This window comes from Camarhynchus parvulus, chromosome 8 (assembly GCF_901933205.1).
Source record: "Camarhynchus parvulus chromosome 8, STF_HiC, whole genome shotgun sequence".
NCBI lineage: Eukaryota > Metazoa > Chordata > Aves > Passeriformes > Thraupidae > Camarhynchus > Camarhynchus parvulus.
Window position 1 is genome coordinate 4,858,669 of NC_044578.1, and position 22,348 is coordinate 4,881,016.

The following is a 22,348-nucleotide window of genomic DNA, read 5'->3' on the forward strand; positions in this document are numbered from 1 at the left end:
CCCCTTCATTGAAATGTTTTTGGGGAACATTTGGCTTGTTTTTATTATTCTGACTGCAAGACATGAGATGACAAAACAACTTTTTTTTTAGTGTGTAATACGAATAATTTTTTTTTTAATGTTTGCCTTCTTTTTCCTAGGCATTTTCATTCTGCTTTACCTGTAGAAAGTCAGGAGGGAGGGAGGGGTGGGTGGCATGGGGGGTCTGAGGGTGTCAGTCTCATAGTTACAGTCAGGTTAATATTTTCCAATTAATGCAGATTTGTTGCATTGCATACCCAGGGGCTCCCCAAGGGGTCAAATTTTTACCTTTTCCACTTTACATCTTGTTCGGGGGGGGGGGTGTTCCTTTCTTTTTTATTTTAATTTTTTTGTTCTGATGTGAGGAAATGAAAGGACCGGTTTTAATGTATTTTAAAATGAATAGCTAAATTATTGTCTTCATTGGTATGGGATGGTTTTTTGAATGAAACGGTTCCCCCCCTCCCCCCCCCCCCCCTGCTGTAATAAATATCAACATAAACATTTGATTTCCGTGCTCTGCAGTTTGTTCCTGGTGTTTGCTGCCAGACCCAGGGAGGGAGTTGGGTTTTTTTTTCCAGCCTTTATCAAGGGCCAAACCCCAGATTTGGGGTTCAGGAGCAGAGGTGATGCAGAGCTGAGGTGGCATTTTAGGAGGGCTGGCTGAGCCTGGGAATTCAAAATCCCAAAGGGATTCAGGACCATTCAGGATGCAGTTCAGGACCTGGGTGAGGTTTAGTGATTCCTCTGTTTCTTGGAATTGTTTTTTTTTTTAAAGCATTTTGAAAGTTTAGCTTAGGGAATGGTCAGTGTTGCCTGCACCGGGCTGAGGATGTTCTGGCTGGACACTTGCCTTCCCCACACCCAGCCCACCAGGCTGCAGGCAGAGAGGGCTGGTTTAGGGGCTAAAAAGGGGATTTTGATACACTGCCTCCCAGGCTTTGCTCGTTAGAGGCTGGGGGAGTTGGGATGCCAGCGTGGTGATGGAGGCTGCCCTGCCCTGCAGCAGCTCCTGGGCCAGGAGCTGGGTGCTGCCACTTCCCTTTGCCAGAGTCCTGCCCTGCTGGGAGGTAAGAAAGGGGAATACACGAGTGTTGTTCTCAAATATATAAATATTGAGCTTACAGTGGGGTCAGTGACCCCTCCTTGGGCAAGAGCTGTGGTGCTGGGTGGGTGCACACGCCCTCCCAGGAACAAACAGCCCCAGGAGCTACTGGGGATGGAGAAACCCAGGCAACACAACCTGGTTCCCCAATGGGCAGCATCAGAGGCTGGGGGAAAACTGGGAAATTTTAGGCCTTTGGTCCAGGCAATCACATCCCCTGTGCTTTGCAGAAAGCAGAGTGTGAGCATTGTCCATCACTTGGTTTCATGGCCCCTGAGGGGTTGAGGCTGATGAGGAAATCCTGCCCTCCCAGACCCCTGGGGCCATCCCTGCCCACCCAGGCCCTGCTTGGCTGCCCAGAGCAGCAGGCTCCTGCACTGCTGCCCGTTGTGTTTTTGTTGTGGGGCATAAAAAAGTCCTTCCTGATGGTTCTTAAGGGTTACAGGCTGGTATTATTAAATATCACCATGAAACTGCCAAGTTCCCTCCTCGAAACGTCTCCTGAGCCCAGCCTCAGGGATAATTGTCTCCCCCATTAGTTTTCATTAAATTAAATGCAGGAGGAGGATCAGAACAACCAGGGGCTCCGGGCTGAGCACGGTGTGTACTTGTTGGCACGATGTGTGCAGCCTGTGGAGCTGGATTTTGCAGTGGGAGCGGTTCAGGGGAAGGGAGTGTGGAGTGGTGGAGAGCTCTCCTGTGGGCAGCCAGGCTCCTCTGGGTCCTGCAGAGCTCTCCTGTGGGCAGCCAGGCTCCTCTGCCTCCTCATCTCGGGCTCCTGCCACCCCATTCTTGCATGTTCTGCTTCCCTGGCTGCCGTTCATGAAAAGTTAATGCCTGGCCCTGGTCCGTGCTGAGGTAACGCCATTCGTCTGCTGACGAGCCTTTATAACTTATTGATGCCAGCCCAGATGTGCTCCTGTGACCCATTGCTGGGCTCCCCAGCCCACCTCCCTCAGCTGGGCTGATTCCAGCAGGCCATGCTGGAGGAACTGGGAGAGCTGAGCCATGCACAGAGTGCTTGGGAAGCACAGCAGGACACCAGGGACAGGTGGCAGGGGCTGCCTGGTTCAAGGACCACAAGGGGCCAACCTGAGCATCCGTGCCAGGTGCCAAGCTGGGAGCTTCACTTGCCCACACCTTGAGCTCCCCTCCAGGCCCTCAGAGAAGCATTCCCTGCACAAGGATCAGCTGCTCCTTCCAGCAACACTCGAGTACCACTTCCCCCCAGCCTCAGGGGAGAGTGGCTGTGCCTCAGCAAAGCAGGGACATGGCCACACACCCCTGGGTATGATCCTGCAGTGGCTTCCTGATGCCTCACACACCCCCTGAAGCCTTGTTTTCCTGCTGACCATCCCATGTCTCCCGGCTTCCGCTATTTTTCAAAACTGCCTTTGCTCTGCCTTCGTCCATCCCTCCCTGTGTTTGTGCTTTGTCTCAGCTCAGCTTGGACACAGCAGGGTTCCAGCTTCCCTCAGTCTCTCCCCTTCAACTGCCTGCCCTGACAGAGATGTCTTTGTTGAGAGGTAAAAGCAGCTGAAGGGACTCTGCCTCTTCCACACAGACCATCCCCACAAATTCCCACATCTACGAGAAGCACATGAGGTGTTTCACCTCCACACAACCCCTCTCCACCACAGCTGCTCTTCCACCAGGCTTCCTCGGGGAAATTCTCTCCTCAGGAATGCTAACGGGCAGCTGGCTGCCCTACAGGGCTTCCTCCCTAGGATGGGTAATGACCCGAAGCTGGAAGAGCGAGGGGATGTCAGGCAGGGTCCGTGTGACACAGCAGGGAGCCGGCAGCCCGAGAAAGAAACACCCACTGCGTGTGACAGGCTGCACAGAGCACAGCTCTGTTAAAATGTATTCCCAAACACCTGGCTGCAAATCACAGACCTGAACAGATCTACTCCGATGGGCTGAAATCGGCATCCCTGGAGCAGGCAGGATTAAGATGATGCAGAGCAATGCAACGCTTAGGAGGTTTTTTTCTCTTTCAAGCACTTCTGCTAACTATGGAGGGATTTGTTAATTTAGCCTGCAGCCACTGCATCCCAATTTACGGGGTGCAATTGTTGATCTCCAATGTGACTGGTGAATGTTCCCAAAACCTGCAGAGTGGAGCTGCCTGATGGACTGGGGCTGGAACACACAACTGGGGTGCTCATCCAGATGGCCGGGGATCACAAAGCACAGACCAGCCTCTGACACAAGGCACTGAAGTGAGATGAATTTCTTGGAAATGTGCTCTTCCACACCTTAAAATAGCGCAGGCTGTCCTCTCCCTTCCCATGTGCTGGAGGGTACCAGAACTGCAAAACATTCTACATTTGGCTGCAGCTAATTTAGCTTTCATTTTACAAAACCCACACTAATCCCCCCATGTTAAAAAGAATATGCTTCCTGCTCAGTTAACTCTGTGTGGCAGGAAGAAATTCTTCCTTTGTATTTTTAGCAGCAAATACCAGCTACAGGCACCAAAGTTTCCCGCTACATTCTACACCACTTTCCCCAAATGCACAGGTCTCTTCATCCAGGATTGGGGGATAAAAGGACTGTGGTTCTACAGATCCAACAAAGCAATCCCTCCGATTAAGTGCTTTGGGAACTAAGCACAGGGCAGCACGACGCATCCCACGGCAGCCAGGAGTAAAACAAAGTCAAAGCCAGGCAGAATGAAAAAGCCTCGTGGCTCAGGCTTTCCCCTTGAAGCTTTGTAAGTCTCTTCTGCATTCAGAGGGACTCAAAGCAACCTCAGGAATAGGTTTGAGTCTGGCTCTGTGCAGAAGCACACTGAGAGCAGAGCCTGCGCACAGGAATAATGACTGGCTTATGTTCTTCCCAGGCAATGGAGGAACAGTGCAGGAGGATGCATCTGACGACTTCTCTAACCCACATCCAGAGGGGTGAGCCCCTAAAATGAAAGAGTTTCTTCATGCACTATTTAGTTTAAAAAAAGAAATTTTACTTTCTGTAACAATATAATTTATTTTTTAAAGTAAATTAATCCACCTTTCTTTAATTATACAACGGTTCTGGCAAAGAGAAGCAGCAGGTACAGTTGGTGAAGTATTTTAATTTGAGCTGAATTTCACACAGTTCCATGCAGATACAGTGCCAGAAACTTCTTGAATGTGTCTGGCTGAAAGCCAGAAATTCCAGCGGGCTTCTGCAGAGAGAAAGACACGGATGCTCAGTTTGCAGTGAAGTGATTAATGTAGACAAACAACGGCTTTAAACATGCTTGAATAAGACTTTCAGGCATGGCAGCTTCCAAATTGTGCTCTCCCTCCCCAGAAGGGTTTGGGTGGGAGTACTTCCACTGGTGTCAATCTCAGAGGGCAGAACCCCTTTGCCTGTGAGTGAGATGCCCTCCCAGTATAACCAGTACTGGCAGCCCCGCGCTCTATTTACTCCCCAGAGAGGCTGGTGGCTGCTTGTGAGAGCTCCCTTCCTCAGAGCTGGCTTTGAACAAGCACATTATGGGATGGTGGATTACAGCTGGGAGTATCTGTATGTAGGAGTTCATGTTAAGCCTGGCATGTCACACATCAGCATTACAAATACTCAGGAACTGGTCTCTTGAGAAACACCTGCTTAGGTAAAAATGAGGCCAATGTCCCCTGTGGGTCCCTCCAGCTAGTTTAAAACCTGCTGCAGCTCTGTGCCAGCTCCCAGAACCCCAGCTGCAGTGGAAGGGCAGCATTTCCACCACCATTTCCCAGGTTTTCCTTACCGTAACAACTCCTTTCTTGACTTCTGGGACACACTGGGCTCTCTCATACAGGTTCTGATCAGAGTCAATCCAAACTAGGTTTTTTACACCGTCATTAGGGACAAGGTCTGTCGTATTTAACTGGAACACCATGAACTGGAAGAGCTGTCCATCTGTGCCAATGCTTTGCACCACTATTGGCTGCTCTAAAACCTTGGGATCATTCTAGGAAAAGAAGGGGCATGTGGGGGAGAATGTTTCAAAAGCTAGTTACAACAGAAATTGTAGGAGTAGTTGCTGATTCTGCATCTTTGGGTTGGTTTAAAGCCAAGATTTTAATAAATATATTGTTACCTTGCCCAGAAAATTACTCTAGTCAAACAAGTTTTGAATGTAGATTTTGTAGTTTAATTAAAATTCCTCCTTCAGCCAGCAACGAACTGTCAATTTACATACTGAGCTGTGGGATGGGTTAGAGTTTTACAGCTGAACCTATTCCCTGGTTCCTGCCCATACTCCCCCACTGCATCACAAACACTGCTCATCAGAGGATTTCTGAAGGATGGGTTTTCACCTCTGGACTGGGAAACTTGGATGTGAAAATTACACAAGGGGGTGTAAAAAATTCCACAAGTAAGGGGCTTTGAGGCCTCCCTGCAGGGGCTGCAGCAGCAGAGGAAGAAGAGAGGCCCAGCAGGAGGCTCCCATACGTACCCCGTGGAGCGCCTTGGCCTTGGCCAGCGCGTTGCCAAAAGCAAACATCAGCATTTTAGCACGGAGCTGTTCTGGTCTGAACCTGTCAGTGCGACAACGCTGGCAGACTCCAGGAAGAACAGGGTGTGAGGGTGAGAGTAGGGATAACCATCTCTGAAACCTAAAGGGCACATACTCATGTCAGAAAGCGCTCAGGAAGATGCTATGCAGCCAAGGTTTTCTCCCATTATCTTCAAGAAACTGCTCAAGTAGCTTGCTGGGGTTTGAGTTCTTGTCCTCAGTTCTGCTTAGGCAACAATATACTCACCACAGGTCTGGAGCACCTGCACTGCAAACCTGTGCCTGTTCCTCTGCCCCCTCATTCCCACACACTCCCTACTCTCAGCTGCCCCCAGAAGGACAAGGAGCCCCAGGTTAACACACACAGATAATTATCATCAGCACCGACCTGTATCGTTGAGCTCTTTGTACACATTCACCTCCTGAAGGTCGATTGTAGGTGCAATGGGATAAAAGGTCTCCAGAACATGCTCTTTGGTGGCCAGTATCTCCTCCTTGGAGGCTACTGGTGGTATTGGGGTCATAGAGTTCACGAGTATTCCACTCAGGCCACGGACCTGAAGGAGGATGGATTCTGGGGAGGGAAATTAGGCCACAGTCAAACACTGGTGAAATAACATCAGGGAAAGGTGTACATTTCCTTTTGCCAGTCTGTTCTGCAAGGCTCACTCTCTCCCCCTCACCTCCAAACCCATCCTAAATAGTAACTCAGCTGTGGGTTCTTCTTCTAAAATGCCAGCGTTAATTGCTAGGGCTAAGTTCTTAACTAAACATCCTTAGAAAAACAAGAGCACTGATCTAGGACACAATAAACAATCATGTCTAAGAGACTGGTTCCCTTCTCCCACCATCTTGTCAATATTGATTAACACCTAATAACCTCCTCAGGGACAGCATCCTGCCATCATCCAAGGCTGCCCATGCCAACAGTGCTATTTAAACCAGAAAGAATTACCCGGTTCCAGAAATTGTTTAATTTCTTCCAAATCCTCAGCCTGAAAGCCAGGAGTTTTGCTACCCCTCTTATCTTACAGAGCTAAATGCTTCCACGACAGCGGCAACTGACCTCTTTCCCACGTTGCTGCTATCCTGCAGTTTCTAGCCAACATCCTTTTACTCAGAGAAGGATACTTCCCTGACATTAACCGGCATATATGTATCAGGTTTTCAAACAGCATTGGGCTGTAAAACAAGAAAAGAAACAGTTACATAAAAATGAGATCATAATAGCAGGCAGATGCTTCTGGGGCACAAATGCTGTAAAATTACTGTATGTAAAACATACAATGGCATAGCACTCCCAAACAGTTAACAGAGATTGCAGATTGGTATCACACACACCAGGCCTGTTTCAAGTTGGCAGAGGTAATGCTTGCAATTATTTTAAAAACTGATACTCTGCATCAGCTAGTAGATCTTGAGTTGAAACAGAGAGACATTGGCCTGAAAGAAGCTTTGATCTAGCGCAGTATTTATGTCAGTGCTACTGCCAATATTCAGAACTGGGTTTTATTTGTTGCTTTGGTTGTTGCTTTTTTTGTTTGACAATCTGATGAAGAGGGTCTTGCACAGCAGACCCTCTTTCCACAGAAGAGCTCAGTATGAATTGTCTCTGTAGCGTTTAAAACCTCCCCTACAGCTGAGGACTCACCAGTATCGTTCCCTCCTGGGAGCAGCCTCTGCCGTGTCCCAGAGCCGCGCGTGGGACACCATGTGTTTCGCCCTCTCCTCGAGCTCCTGGAGCCCAAGGGCCGGGTTATCCATAATGGCCTGCACGGCTGGGGGCAAACCTTCCACGAGCTTCGTCTTGGTGAGCCACTGCGCCTGCCGCACTCCTGGAAACACAACCCAGCGCGATCTATCTATCACACATATCTATCTACGACAGTGGGGATGCTCCAGGCCCCCTTCCAACCCAAGCCATTCCCTATGTGACCGAGGCTGCCTGGCAGCTCATGGGGCTGGGCGGGCTCTCCACAGCTCGTGTTTTACACTCTGTGCGAGGAGAACCCTGGGCAGGAGGAGCAGGGCGAGTGCTTGGGCAGGGGACAGCGCGGGGTGTCGGGTACCTTCCAGCATGCGGACACCCTGATGGCAGATGTAGCACCCGCGCTCCTTGTACAGCGGCATCTCCTCGTAGCGCGGCCCCGGCGAGTGCCAGGGGTCGCGCCAGCCGCGCTCCCAGGGCGGGAAGCGCGGCCGGGCCAGGCCGGGCACGTAGTGCAGCCGTTCCGCGTACGTGACGGTGTCCAGCTCCACCTGCTCCCGCACCGGCCGCGGCTCCGCCATCTCCGCCAGCACCTCCGGCGGCGGCCCGCGCACGGTCCAGGGCGTGCGTGGAAGCGGCGTGCGGTGGCGGGGCCGCCCCGCGCGGGTGACGATGCCGCGGGTGAGGCCCCGCACCGCCACCGCCGCCACCCCCGCCCGCCTCAGCGCCTTCGGCATCGCCGCCATCCTCCTCCTTCCTCCTCCTCCCGCCGCCGGCTCAGCACCCGCTCGCCGCCATCTTGGCGAGGGCTCGTCCCCCACCGTCACCCGCGGTGACTGACGGCGGCGGCGGCCAATGGCGGGCAGGCGCGCCCCGCGGTAAGGGAGGGTCGGCAAATTGCCTGGCGGGTGAGGGCAGGCGCTGGGTTGGTGAGTGGGGAAGTGGGCGGGGAGAGGCGCCTCCTCACCTGTGGGGCGGGGGGGCACTTCAGAGACCGTCCCTGGGCGGGAGCCGGCGGGGTAATTCTGGTGTCTCGGGGCTGGGGCTGCTGTGCCCCGGGCCGGCCTGTCCGAGCCTCCGGGTGCGCACAGTCAGTGCCCGAAACTCTGTAAATCCGCGCAGCCCCGAGTCCGGGCGTCTCGGACTCACCCCCGGCCGCGGGGGTTACCCCCCGTTCATAGCCCGTTGGTGCCCCGGACAGAGCGGTAGGAAGCCAGGCCAGTCGCCTTTGGTTCTCTGTTCCATTCCCCACCACCCTCCTTGAAATGAGTGTGGTTCTGTTACGGAGGTGAAGGTTACTTAATTAATTGACCTTGACAGTGAAACTGCTGGAAGCGCTAAATGTTCGCTTCCTCCGCTTCGTCACCCGTGGCTTCATAATTTCCTGTGGCCCGCTTTGTGTCCAAGGGATGCGGAGACGAGTGCGCTGTGAGCAGCCTTCACTCAGCCCATGTGTGAGAGTGGACGGGCCCCGCAATGTCTGCAGCGTGGTTTTCACCTGAGGAGTGTTCAATGGATAAAACTCATTGGGAAGACCGGGAGCAAGAGATAAAATCCTGTGCTTGCTGGCCTCCCCTACCTGTATATTCAAAGCCCATAACCAAAGTGGTTGTTTGCCTGAGACTTTGCCCTCTCTGCCTCAGGTCTCTTGGCTCTGAACGCTGCTCTCAGCTCGCCGCCCTCCCTCGTTCCAAAGCCGCACAGAACTCAGGCCGCATCTGGTGCCTGGGTTTGTTACCCATTGTCCTGCTGGTTGGGTTTGTCACCCTTTCTCCTGGGCCGAGCAGCAGATTTTTAAGATGTTTCTGCTCCGGGTGACCAAGCGGCTCTATTGTAGGAAATCAGCACGGCAGAACGAGCGGGATTAAAGGGTGTAGCATTGCCTGGGCAGCCTGTCTGGGGAGGAGGGCCGGAGGCTGGGCTGAGGCTCTGCTCTGGCCTGTGAGGACTGGTGTTTGTGCAGAGGCATTGAGCACTCAAACAAAAATGGGGTGTGCAGACACAGCTCCAGGTTTTCAGTTTAACACACATGCGAGATGCTCAAGAGAGGTTTTTTGTCCTTCTCTGAAAACACCCAGCTGATGAGCACACACAGTTTTTCGTCGTGCTGGGTTTGATGCAGCGCTTGTGTTTTGCAGGCAATGAGTGACAACGAGAGTGCCAACGAGGAGGACTGGCTGGCTCTGAGGCCCCAGGAACCTTCTCCGTCCCAGTGCTGCGGCAGCGGCTGCAAGCCCTGCATCTACGATGTGTACGAGAAGGAGCTTGCACAGTGGGAGAGAGCCAAAGCAATGCAAGACAAAAGCCTTCTCATGGGAAAGAAGGAGCAGGTCGATTTCTCTTCATCGCATCCTGGAGCCTGTGCTTTGATTGTACTCGTTCGAGTGTGGGGTGGTGGTGGGTGAGGGATGCAGGGATAAATTCAAGTGGTGCCTTAAGAGAGGGCTGTAAATGCAATTCCCCAAACTCAGCCTTCTCCCTCCCCCTTGGCCACTCTCTCCCTGCTGTAATGTGATTTTCCAAGTGTAGAGTTCTCCCTGGTGTCGCATTACAGCTCTGGCTCTGCAGCTTCTCCTCTCCGAGTTTCCTCGGAGAAGCTTTGTTTTCTTCACCTTTCTCATCTCTGCCTGATTTTTAGACTTGTATTTTGATGCTGAGAAAACACTGCTTTGTGTGTGGTGGAGCAGTTGTCTTCAGAGTGTAATTTTTAAGCCTATCGGTGCCCTCTTACATTAGATTAACTATGCTGGGTCAAGCAAAAAAGATCAGCTGAAACAACTGACAATATTTTCTGTTCACTGTGGCCATCAGCAGGTTGCAGAGTTGCCCCCAAAGCAGCGCTTGGCTCTTTTAGCAGAATTATTTCTGTTTATTTCCAGACACGAGAAAATGATCGCAGTGAGTCATAATAGGATGACCTTGCTGTAAGGTGTAAAAAAAAGTAATTTAAAAAGGTGGTGGTGGGGAGAAATGCAAGATCCCAAAGTGCACGCTGCAGAACATGATAATGAATCAGCAGAGAGCTGGAATTTGCGCCGGGCCTCAGTGTTTAATATACGTCCTGAGTTTCTCTGGCACTAAATGAGCACACACGTTTGCTTCCAGAGAAAAATGAAATAATAAAAGACACCATCTAACCAAGTAATTATTTATTGTTGTTCTTGCAGAGCAATAATTCAGAGCTGAATCCAGATACATTCACTGCATTCAGCGTGAGCTCGGTGGAGCAGCTGACAGAGGACACCTACCAGTACAAATTTGAATTACCGGGAAATAGCAGCCTGCACTTGAGTTTAGGACAACATATCGTGTTAAGGTATTGTTCTCTGTGCTAGTTAAACAGTCTGCATTATGTAACCTAACACGTAGGGTTTTGTCAATAGACAAAGGCTTCATAGCAGGCAAATCCTGATTTCTGTACCTCCACAATGACACAGATGAAAGAGCTCGTGAGCTCGCTGCCTTTGCTAATTCTGTGGTAAAAGCTGTAGTTTTCTTCAGCATTATCCCTGCGTTGGTGGCTCAGAAAGAACTAGGTGCGATTAAGAAAATACATTTGTAGAAAGGAAGGTCTAAAAGAATAGATGTTACAACAGATTATTTACTCCAGCTTGTTGGAATGAAGACAATGAGCTGCACTTGCGCCAGAGCTGGGTATTTTAGGCCCTGTGTCTTGGGGTAACTGAGCACCCCAGTACCCAGGCACTGCCTGACTGATTTCTAGCAAAACCAACCCTCCTATGTAGTTTGCTGCTTGCCAGAAAGGGGCCACTTGGGGAAAGTTTGTCTCTCAGCCATCTGTGGTGATCATTGCCAGATAGAGAAAGTCCTGTTAGGATGCCATTGATGTGCATCTGTTGACGTCCCTGGTACGTTCAGGGCTGGTGTGTGCAGCTGGCTCTGCTGACAGCACACACTCCTCCCTCCAGCCCTGGCTCATCACACTGCACAGAAAAAGGTTTGGTCACTTCAATCAATGCCCATGGTCAGTAGCAAAGAGCAGGGTGGATCATTCCATGGAAAGGGAAGACTTACAGGAAAATACAGTCTGTATTGACAAGGCCCGAGGTCAAGGCTGTGCCTTGGCTTTTGTTGTTTGATTACCAGATGCTGACTGGATGCAGAAAGTGACCCCAGCCTAAAAGGAACAGCAAACTTAAGTGTTTTCTCTCCCCTTTACCACTCATGCATGTTCTTACAAAATCCCTTTCAGGGGTGGGTCCAGGAGCTGGATGTGGTACAGCTGAGGCCACCCCTGGGAAAACAAAAGGTGCTGTTAGCCATTCTGTTCCCCCTGGATTTCTGACTCTGGAAGGGAAATGTTTTGCATCTGTGCACAGGCTGGGCCACTGGGCAGAGGACCTGTCTCCCAGAGAGCTGCAGGAGCCCCCCAGATGACCCAAGTCACAGGGGTTTCCTGTTTCTCTTCTCTTCAGAGGAGTGGTGAATGGTTTGGAGGTCCAGAGAGCCTATACTCCAATTAGCCCCAGGAATGCAGAAGGTTACTTTGAAGTTCTAATTAAAGTAAGTAAGCCTGGACAATATGGATGAGAGTATAAGGTGTTTTCTTTAGGAACCAAGCATGCTGTCAGTGTTTTAAGTGAGACTCTCTCAAATCCCTCATGGACTGTTTCTCTGTTGTTTTGAAGTGGTTTTGCTTTGCTGATAAAAGCTGCAGTTTTTCCCACAAAACTGAAAGCAGGATGAGTTGACACACAAACAAGTGCTTTGCAGCAGAAGCCCTGGGATCGCATGGGAGAGCCCCTGGGATGGAAAGATCTGTCCATTCCATTTCTCTCCTTTCATTTTGCTTTTTCAGGCTGTCTTTGAAATCGCACCCATTTGTCAGCTGAACCACTGATTTTGGGAAATGTTTGCCCTTATCCTCCCCTCTGTATTTTACTAGAAGGACACCCCTCTGTCAGTGGGCAGCTGCCCCTGGTGTGCAGACAGGGCTCTGGAGCTGCAGTCTGAGAGGAGCTTTGTGGCCCACAGGGGCACAGGTGTCCCATAGGCACAGGCTGCATCTGTTGAGGTGGACATGGTGGCAGAGTACATTTTGGACAAGTGTCCTCACCTTTATGGAGTCAACCACAAAATGCTGGTTGAGTTCAAAAGGATTTTATAGGAGATTTGGCTGGAAATTTGTCTCATGTAAGTCTTCAGGGTGCTCATAAATGATCATTTTGTGTGGCAAATACTGACTTGAACATTTTTCCAATACTGCATCTGTATGTCACTAGGGACTCCTCAGGGCAGACACAGACTTCAGTACAGGTGTGAAATTCAGAGTGCTGGGTATCCCAGGTGGCTTGCAGAGAAGGGCCACTTGTTCTCTGCCTGTCTTCCAGGATTCCATGTTTCTGGGGTTTATTATGCATTGTATGTTCTAACACAAACCTTGCTCTTTAGAAAAGTGAACAGCTTCTCTAGGACACCTGTGGGAGGGTCATTTCCCCATTCTTGTGGCAATTGGTGTGTGGTAGGGGAGAGAAACGTTGCATTTGAGTTGCATTAATAGGATACATTCACAGGATGACTGAAATTTCATGTATAGCAGCTCATTACTCACAGGTTTTGCATTTCAATAATAATAGTAATGATTGTAATGATACCTTTCCTTTATATAGAACCTTTCATCCCAAAAGGAGCTATAGTTATTCTTTGGCAGTGACAAAAGAGGTTGGTAACACCCAGTGTAAAGCAGCCATTTTTATAACTCACTCTGTAGGTTGTGGTATATTTCACACTATTGAGGCAATTTTGGAAAGTAGTATATTATTATTACTATGCAATCCAAGCACTGTTCAAACCCTTCTGTCTCCTGTTATTATGGCATTGCATTTGTGATACTACAGTTAAGAGTGAGGGAGTTGCCATTTACAGAGCATAACCCTCTTTTTGAGTGATTTTATAATGTTAGGGTTTCTCTCCATGTAAAATGGGGTGTGGAAGTTTTTCCCCCAGGAGATTTTTTTTTCCTTTTTATTTAGAAAAACTCATTTTAAACCTACTCAATCACTTTTCACTTCAATTTTTTTAAAATAATTTTGGTGAAAGAAGGATTGTTTTAGTTTCCATTACCCCTGTCCTTTGGGAATAGGCAGTAAGTGAACTTTTCTGTTCTTGCCTTGGGTTTCTGGATGTATTTGAAAAAGGGAGGTGTAAAATTTGCTTCTCTGAAGCAAGTGCACACTCTTTGCACGAGACTTAGCACCTGCCCAGAGCCCTCTGAATAGAAAAGAATTCTGACAATAACTCAGAGCCTGGACATGTGTGTGATTTACCTTTTGAATGTAACAACTGGTGCTAATACTTTTTAATATTTCAGGTTTAAGAGAGAGGCTGGGAGGGGAGGAGCATCTGTGTTCTTTCTTAGCTAACACTGCTTGCAAGCACAAGCACGGGCTCCCTCACTGGCTTTTTCTGAGCTGCTTTGTGGTTCACCAATTTTGTTTGCCTGCAGTGCAGCTTGGTGGCCAGCCAAGGCACTGGGGTGTGGAGCCGGGCTTCTCTCCAATGCCTGTGCAGGAAATACCCCCAAATACACTTCTTTTGTGTGGGCTTGTATCACATCCCATCTTCTGACCCCTGGGTGTGTTGCTCTTCCCCAGGCTTGTGAGACCCATTGCGTGCTGCAGCTTTGGGCTTTTCAGCTCAAGCTGCTCAGGCCAGTCCTGGTTCTCCAGCCACATCCTAGACTGTGACTGCTTTTTTGCTCACATTTCTCTCTTAAAACATCCAGTGGTCACACATTTAGGGCATGGATGGCAACATGACTGCTGGGACAAACCCTTCATTTTCCATCTTCTCATCCCTTCTCAGTTTCCAGCAAGCACTGAGCCCTTCTCCTCAGTCATGAGTGAGAGCAGCATTCCTGCAGGCAACAGCCTGGATAATGTTGTTTGTGCCTGGTGGAAAGTGAGGCAGGTTTTTTGCTCGTATTTTTCTTCCATGGGGCCAACATTAACATATTCTTTTGGAACTGTGGCGGCATCTCTCAGCATCCAGATGATCTGATCTGAAAACAAAGAGTTTTACAAATGAGAAGCCTGACTTTGGGTCACTAATTGTATCAGTGCAGCATCTGAGAAACTGAAACAAAGCAAGAGCTATGCAGTGTTTATATAACTAACAGTACCCAGAGGGCATTTCCAGACCCCCATACCCTGAGATTTGGAGAACACTTGAAGGCCTGCACTGTGCTTTGCATTCAAGACACTCTTCTCTGTGTGCTTTGTAAGCAAGAACTCTGATAAGCTTTTTCCAGTTTTGGAAATTCAGGCTGTGTGAGAGGGGGGTTGTGTTTACATTATAGTCAAGCTGGAGTGGTTCCAATATGTTTTAATTTAAATCTCTTTGTTTTGGGTATAACTTTGAGTTATTTTTCAAACAGATCATTCTTTCTTTTTTAAATACACGAAATGTTTTTTTGTCCCCTTTTCGTTTAAATGTAGATAACTTTATAATCGACTTGAAGCTGGGAAACTTTCCAATGGGGTATAATTATTCTTTTCTTTTGTGCAATGTTTTTTATTAGTGCTATGAAGCTGGGCTAATGTCACAATACATAAAAACATGGAAAAGAGGAGATGTGGTCTTTTGGCGTGGGCCGTTTGGAGGGTTCCCATATCAACCTAATAAGGTTAGTTCCTAAGAGCCATAGGATGCTTCAGCCTGTGGCAGCAAGCTTTGTTCAATACTCTGAAGGGAAGACATCAATTTGATTACTGTTTTCATGATTATTTTAGAGACTTCCTGGGTTACTGTACAGTGTAACAGCATTAGCAGTCAGTTGGAGCACTTTCTTGAACTGCAGAATATTTAACAGGGAAGAGGAGGTGGATGTGAGACAGGAAAATATTAGCAAGGCTCTGTGTTCATCACTTGCATTAGGAGTTCCTGATGTGCCTAACAAAGGGAACTTTCTTTGCACCAGCAATGAGTGTGGATGGGTTTTTGCCTGATTTGACCCACATCTCTGTGTTGTGAGTGAGTAGGGGTGAAGGGGAGGTGTTAATCCTCTCCTCTCTCGGGTATTCCCTGAGCTGTTGAGGTGTCAGGTCGCTCCCCAAACGCTGATCCCACCTGCCAATACCAGGCTGGCTGCAGGGAAAGGCAGATCTGGTTTCAGGGGGAGGCTTCTCACACACACTAACTCAGTTACTTAATTCTGACCTTTCAAATGAGGAGCAAATTTGAAACACTGGTCATTAAGATCACAAAGTCTTTTGGGGTTTTTGTGAATTTGTTTTTGTTGTTTTTTTGTTTGTTTCCCCCAACAAAAATAAGTAAAATCTGAGTGGCCAAGCTCTATGCAGAGCAATTGTGTCCTGCTTCCTGACACACTTGTTTCCTTCAGAGGACATTCAGGATTTTACTTTGCAGCAACCAAGGGAAACCCAGGGAGCATTTCCAGTGGAAGAAAACACACAGTGGGTCAGCAAAGCGTACTGCAGAATTGAAACTGAAACATGAATAATTGAAATCAAGGCTAAAGTTAGGGTAAATTATTATATTTGGATAAAATCCAGTTTTGTTAGATTTGATATGCAAATTCTTTAAGTGCTATCTGAAATCCTTTGCAGAAAAATATTTTTGGGATCTCAATTTACCAGTTCATGACCTTCTGGTATGTTGTTTCTCAAGAGACCCTTTACCAGGGTGGCAACAAGAGGAGCTGACCATGAGCACACCCATTTCCAGCCACCACAGCTCATTCCAAATTCTCTTTTTTGTTGTTAGCATGGAGAGCTCCTCATGCTGGCCTCTGGCACCGGCCTTGCACCAATGATTCCCATCCTCCAGTCCATAACAGATGATGAAGAGGATGAAACCTTTGTAACTCTTGTTGGCTGCTTCCCTACCTTTGACAAAATTTATTTAAAACCTCTTCTGCAGGATTTGGCTCGGTACTGGAATATTAGAATATTTTATGTCCTAAGCCAGGTAATTAAATGGATATGAAATGTGTTTGTGTGAGGGTTCTGTGTGCTGGATGAGCCTCTGCCTCCTCCATTTTTCCATAAACAAAGCATAAGCTTAATTCTTTCCCAGTCATCCAGCCTAATTTGTGATCCAGTAGCTGCTGTTCTTAAATCTTCTACATGTACTCACACTGCTGCTGCTCTGGAGAATTTTGGGGAAGTGGCCATCACTGTTCCTCCCTGCCTCCCTGTTCTGTTGGGATGGACCTGCTGTTCCATAGTCACTGTTGGTTATTCCCCCCCATTTCAGACAGTTGTTGTTGTTGCACCTATACAGCAAATAAGCTGTTTCTTTCTTCCTAATACCAGTGCCTTAATCTGTCCTTATCTTCCATTCTTCACCTGTGGCTAGAGCTCTCCTCTGGTGTGCTAGCACTAACTTCCCAGCAATTATTTTTCCTTGCTGACCCATTTTTAAACTTCTAAAAGTTGTCTCTCCATCTGTAAAATTACTTTTCTGCCACATTCATGGGATGAGGGCATACCTCTCAATGGTCTTACATTTTGAGCAGTCTTTTTCATTCCCATTTGGTCCCAAAGTTGCCTGTGTTCTGCACGGATTTGGTGGTTAAAAATTATTTCCATCAGAAATGAGGATTCATTGCTGGGAGGATATAGAAAGAATTATTTATGCTAAGGGAATGAATCCCATTGCATTTTTAGTTCCTCAGATGAATCATTTCTTGTATCTCTCACAGTGGAACTGCCTCATACATTCTGTTCCACACGTGGCCTCGGCAGGATGAGATTTGGTAGAGGGAGAAGTGCTGGTGACTTGGGCACCCCCTCAGCTGCTCTGTGGGAGCATAACCATAATTGTCTCTGGTGACATGGCTTAAATACCCTTTTCAGGGTGTTTAAACTCTTTGACTGCTGTCTCAAGAGCATGAGGAGGTCTTGAAATTCAATCAGCGAAGGGCACGAAACCCACCTGACCCCTGTCAACACTGTCTGCCCCTCCTCTCCTCTCGTAGCAGGTTTGTGGTAGTCCAAGGCTTGCTCGTGCATCCTCCCTCTTGGGATTATGTATCTGTCTGCATTTCATTGTGCTGCCTGTCACCACCACATCTGAGCACCTTCTGCTCCTGATTAATTGCAGCAGGGGAGTCCCTGCTGGATCCAGCACCACAGGAGCTGACACTTCCCATGGGAGCTGTCTTTGGAGCAGAGCTGCCTTCTTTCAGTTTTGGTCAAGGGAGATGGGACTGAAAGAGACTTGGGAATGGGAGAGGCAATGGAGAGGAATAGATTTGGGATTTGGGAGTAGGAAACCTGGGGGATGGTTCTCAATGGAAAAGGTTCTGCAGCATTTATTTGTGATAATTGCACTCTGGTTTTGTTCAGCCCCCTCAGACTGAGCGGCAGGGAAATATTTCATCTGGGCTTGGGAAGAGGAATGCAGCTCTCAGGAAGGGTCAGTGTCACCCACATGGTGTCAAAAGGGTGAAAATCATCCTGTGCACCACTCTGAGGGGAGGAGGGAGATTCAGCTCTAAGGAATGTTGTCTTTTTTAGTGTCACACGCAGCAAACTTTTTACCTTTCCAGGAAACGTCGCTGGAAAAACTTCCTTGGAGCTACCAGGAAAACACGTACACCGGTCGTCTCAATGAGGACTTGATGAAGACAATAGTAAATTCCTGTCGAAGAAAGCCATTTGTATTAATTTGTGGCTCTTCTGCATTCAATGAAGATATGAGTAGATACTTGAAAGCTGCAGGAATTGAAGAAGATTCCTGTTTTGTCTTTTAGCAGTACATTCCTGACCTGAGGAACTTGGACGTCCTTGTTTCTTTGCAGATGTTGCACAAAATGGGCCTGCTCAGAAGACTGAGCTCCTTGGAGCAGCTATTTGTTGATCCTCACTCTGGGGTGTTTTAAGGATCAGGTGCCATTCCAGAGTGGCTGGTACATGGTGTGCCACCCATACCTCAGGGACCTGCATGGCAATTTTAATGGAAGTCTTCAAGTGCAATTTTAAGAGAGAGATCTCCTAAGGGGGTACTAGAAAGCATCCATGCACACAGCTCTGCTGTAACATGAGGATTGGTGACTTGCTTTGCAATCTGTGTTACTCTGCAGTGGTGCTGTGCCCTGTTAGGTGTCCAGAGGAGAGATATAATCCTCAGGGATCCTTGCCAGGCCCGGGGGACAGCAGAGTTGGGATCACTTTGGTTCTGTCATGTGCAGGCTGATGTCAGGCAAGTCCCTTCAGCCTCACTGTGCCTCAGTTGCCCCATTGTACATTAACACAGAGAAGGTGGCACTGATCTCTGAAAACAGCCATTCCAATTATGTATGGAAAGTGTATCCCTAAGGATGGAATGATATATTCTGTCTAGTGAGAACCTGGGCAGGCTGAGCTCCTGTCCTGGAACAGCCTGTGTTACCTACCCTGTGCTTAGCCCTAGAAATGCTACCTGGGGACACAAAGAGCGTGTCCTAAATCTGGGAGAGTGTGACTGGGTGATGGCTGCTGTCTGTCAAGGAGGATGGTTGTTTGCTTTCCATGTCCCCTAAGTGTTGTATCATAACCCTGGCTCATTAAATTGAACCTCTTTACAAATAAACAGCTGTTTGATGTTGTCACAGGACTCTCTCAGGTGCCTGAGGAGGTTCCCTAAGCACACAGGAGCACCACCTGAGGAGGGAAAGCTGCATGGGGTCTGCTGGGGTGCTTCCCTGTGGGACAGGGAACTCCCTCAGGGATGGCAGCCTGGCACAGCACCCAGCCTGGGCACCTGGGCCTCCTCCTCTTTTTTCAGTCCAAAATGCTGCTGCTTTTCTTCTGAGGTATGTGCTACCCACTCTTTTGTCTTTTCAGACTGGTGTGTTTAGTATCCACACCTGGAAATACAACAGTCCTGCACACCTTGTGTTTTTCTGTTCATTCCCAGTTCATCCTGTGTTGGGGTTTTCCAGGCTGTCTCAGATGATTATTGCATTATCATTCATGCTTCTTTTGTACCTGTGTCTAACACTACACCTTGCACAAAGGAAATGTAGTTTGTTGCACAAAAAACACAGCGTGCACTGAAGTGGTGGCTTGATTCACACATTTGGGAGGGAGTGTAAGTTCCCTTTGCACTGCTGAGATTTGTCTCCAGTTACCAAATGCCTGGAATTAATCAAGTGTAGCTGCAGCTTTCATGTTAACTTCCTTGGAGAAAGGGCTGACAAGAAAGCCATCTTCCTAAACCAAACAGGGGTTCTGGCTTTAAAGGCATGGAGATCCAGGGAAGTTGTCCATGGTCAGTCCAAGGCAAGCTCTCATCTCCAGTCCATGCTGTGCTTCAGCCTCCCTAAGTCACTGTGTAGTGAAGATGTTTCTTTGTACACAGGCTGATAAAATAATGAGATGCTTTCTTCAATTGCTCTCCCTGCTCTGGCCTTAGCTAGTAGTATGGACAGAATCTTTTTTGTCAGATATTAAGTATTTGAACACCTTGCTTCTAGTCCTCTAGCTTTAAATATTATGTCTTTTTGAGGTTTTGCTAGAACCACACCCCACCTTTTTGCAAAAGGCCCAAGGTAAAAAACTTCACGCTCGCCTTGGAAAAGCGCCGGCTTTCAGCGTGAAAGCTGGGACTGTTCCTTTAAACACAACCCCAATATGTCTGGGTATTTCAGCACATATGGGCCACGATGCTTAAACCCTACCCAGCTGGTCCGGCCGTTCTGCCGCGCAGCTCCGTCTTTGTTCGTGGCTCAAAGGGAGGGTGGTGAGAGACGGAGCAAGCTGTGAGTGCTGCGGGTTGCCATCCTGCAAGGGCGGGCTGCGGCCGAGCGGGAGGAGCGGGGCATGTCCCGCCCGAGGGGACAGGGGCTTTGCGAGACGTTCTCCATGGGGGAGATGATGTCCTTGGAAGCAGGAGCTCGAAGGAGCCTTTAAACCGCCCGCAGGCACTTTGTTCTCTATTTTCTGCCCTTCTCTCCCTTCCCCCTCCCGCCTTTTGTTGTTTCTCAGGCTGGCTCTAACACGAGTCCCCTCATCCCAACCATCCCCCATGGGGACAGCCCCTTTCAGAGGATGGCGTGGATTCCTGCAAACGCAGGGATGTGGAGTGGAAAGGCTCTGATGCAGAATATTCCTTGCCAGGGGAAGATGAGAGGTTTCCTTCCCTCTGGAGGCCCAGATCCACCCCGTGGTGGCAGTTTAATGGGGAATCGGTGTCAGTGCTGTTGGTGACTGGGGCATCTCTGGAGCTGGAGCTGTGTGAGCTCGGGTGGGTGGGGATGCCCAGCCAGGGCAGGGGCTCACATCCTGCCTCCCCTGCCAGACAGGGGGGTGCTGGTGGGATGCTCCTGATCTCTGGCTGCCCCCAGGAAGGCCCTGCCACCCGTGCAGCACTGTGCAGGGCAGAGGGGCTTTGCTTCGCTTCCTTTTTTCTTCCTCATGTGCAGCCTAAATACCTTCTTAATTTCATCTCATTATTTCCTGGCTAAATAATTCTCGTTTCTCCTGGGGACCGTTTTTAAACCTTTGATCTTCTCTGAAGTCTCACAGTCCTGATCACGTCCTTTCTGTTTAAATGAATCAAATGCCTTTTTGACTCATGATTTATAAATTTGCCCACAGAGGAACAGAGGCACACCTTGAAATCACCCACCATGTCTGTGACTGGAGCAGAAGTACCCTGGGCTGATGCAGAGCACCTTCCAGCCAGACCTCCGTGCCTGGCTCCTCTGCTTCCCTGCTGCATGTCACTCTCCCCTGCCTCCCTCCACCCTCCCAGCCGACTCTTCAGCTGACAGCCAGGTTGCCTGAGCTCAGGCCCAGCCTAGAATGGCCATCCCCGGGTCAGGAGAAGGGTGAATGTGCCGGTGGTTGATGGATGCTGTCCCCTGGGAGTGGGGCACAGCTGCTGTGCTGCGCAGCCCGGCCCCCATCTCCCAGGGATTGCTGATGCAGAGCACAGCTAAGGGCAGGGAGAGGAGCAGCTGTGCAGGGACCACCGGGGTCCTGGGCACTGGCTCGGTGCTGAGGCAGTGGTGGAAAGGCTGGAAGACAGTGGGTGTTGGCCAGGATGGATGTGATGAGGATAAACACGTTGCTCTATAGTGCAGCGATGCAGAAGTTGGGGAGCACTTTGTTCCTGAGCCCAGGGGATGGTGGCTGGGAGGGCTGAGCATTCCTCCTGGATGAACCAGGGTTGTGGCAATGGAAAATACCCAGGAGAGGCCCCTGTACCATGGCCAGACCTCACCTGCCTCATCTTTGTTGTGTGGGCCCACACTTGTTGACGAGGACAGACCTCCTCTCCAAGCCATTAGGGAAGCAGCTAATTAAGCTCTGCAATGTTCCTGGGAGGTCAGCAGGAGATGTGCCAGCACTGCAGCATCTCCCAGAGCCTGCACTGGGGCAGGATCTTCCCACCGTGCCCAAGGACAGAGGGAGCTACCCTGCTCCTCCTCATTCCATTGTGCTCTTAGTCCTGGTGCTGGTGGGGTGACACAGTGCTCAATGCCCAGGACAGAGCCCAACATTCCCTGCCTCAGCTGGGCTCAGGATAGAGGGCTCCTGGCTGGGATGTCCCACAGCTCCCAGCAGCCCTCAGCATGGCTCCAGCAAGGCTGGGCAGAGGGGAGAGAGCCTGTACAAATATTGTTGTTGTTATTCCCCATAAATATATGCAGGCACTTAACGACCTTGGCATGGAGCATTTCCTGGGGATTCATGACCAGTGGGTGTTAATGGTCTTTAGCTGCACCTCAGGCCATCAGCTCCTCCCAGCCCATCATTAATCCACAGGAAATGTCTCAGGCATCGATCCTCATTGCTTAATTAATAAATGCAACTTGTCTCCTGCCTGAGATTTAGAGATACTCACTGCTTCTCTCCCTGCTGCTTTGAAGGTGACTTTTTTAGCACAGGTCCCTCACGCTGGGAGGCCCTCGTGGGATTTTGTTTCCTGGCATTCATGTGGGTGTGGGCTGTGGCAGCAGGAAAGTCTTTTCTCTCCTGGGCGGGAGGGAAGGAACTGAGCTGCTGTTAGGTTTGGGGTTTCTCCAGCTAATATGGCACAGCACAAGGAGCAC

General features: G+C 49.3%; 2 protein-coding genes across 2 annotated transcripts; one reads left to right on the plus strand and one right to left on the minus strand.

Annotated features, from left to right (window-relative positions):
- Positions 1–4,073: 4,073 nt before the first annotated feature.
- Positions 4,074–8,076, minus strand: MRPL37 (mitochondrial ribosomal protein L37). Its single transcript, XM_030953345.1, is given in 8 exon segments — positions 4,074–4,295; positions 4,863–5,066; positions 5,556–5,648; positions 5,651–5,715; positions 6,004–6,189; positions 6,682–6,797; positions 7,267–7,450; positions 7,685–8,076. Coding segments are annotated over 8 exon segments (1,311 nt in total). The 5' UTR covers positions 8,070–8,076; the 3' UTR covers positions 4,074–4,217.
- A 284-nt stretch (positions 8,077–8,360) lies between these two features.
- Positions 8,361–18,061, plus strand: LOC115906469 (NADH-cytochrome b5 reductase-like). Its single transcript, XM_030953648.1, has 7 exons — positions 8,361–8,528; positions 9,462–9,653; positions 10,491–10,639; positions 11,760–11,847; positions 14,864–14,968; positions 16,069–16,272; positions 17,858–18,061. Exons 2-7 carry the CDS (start codon positions 9,465–9,467, stop codon positions 18,059–18,061), a joined length of 939 nt encoding a protein of 312 aa, XP_030809508.1. The 5' UTR covers positions 8,361–8,528; positions 9,462–9,464.
- The last annotated feature ends 4,287 nt before the right edge of the window (positions 18,062–22,348 follow it).

Excerpts from the sequence above, each read along its gene's own strand:
- LOC115906469 (XM_030953648.1), top strand. The coding sequence starts at position 9,465 with ATGAGTGACAACGAGAGTGCCAACGAGGAGGACTGGCTGGCTCTGAGG. Across the intron at positions 11,848-14,863 it reads ACTTTGAAGTTCTAATTAAA|TGCTATGAAGCTGGGCTAAT; the intron begins GTAAGTAAGCCT and ends GTTTTTTATTAG. Across the intron at positions 16,273-17,857 it reads TATTTTATGTCCTAAGCCAG|GAAACGTCGCTGGAAAAACT; the intron begins GTAATTAAATGG and ends TTACCTTTCCAG.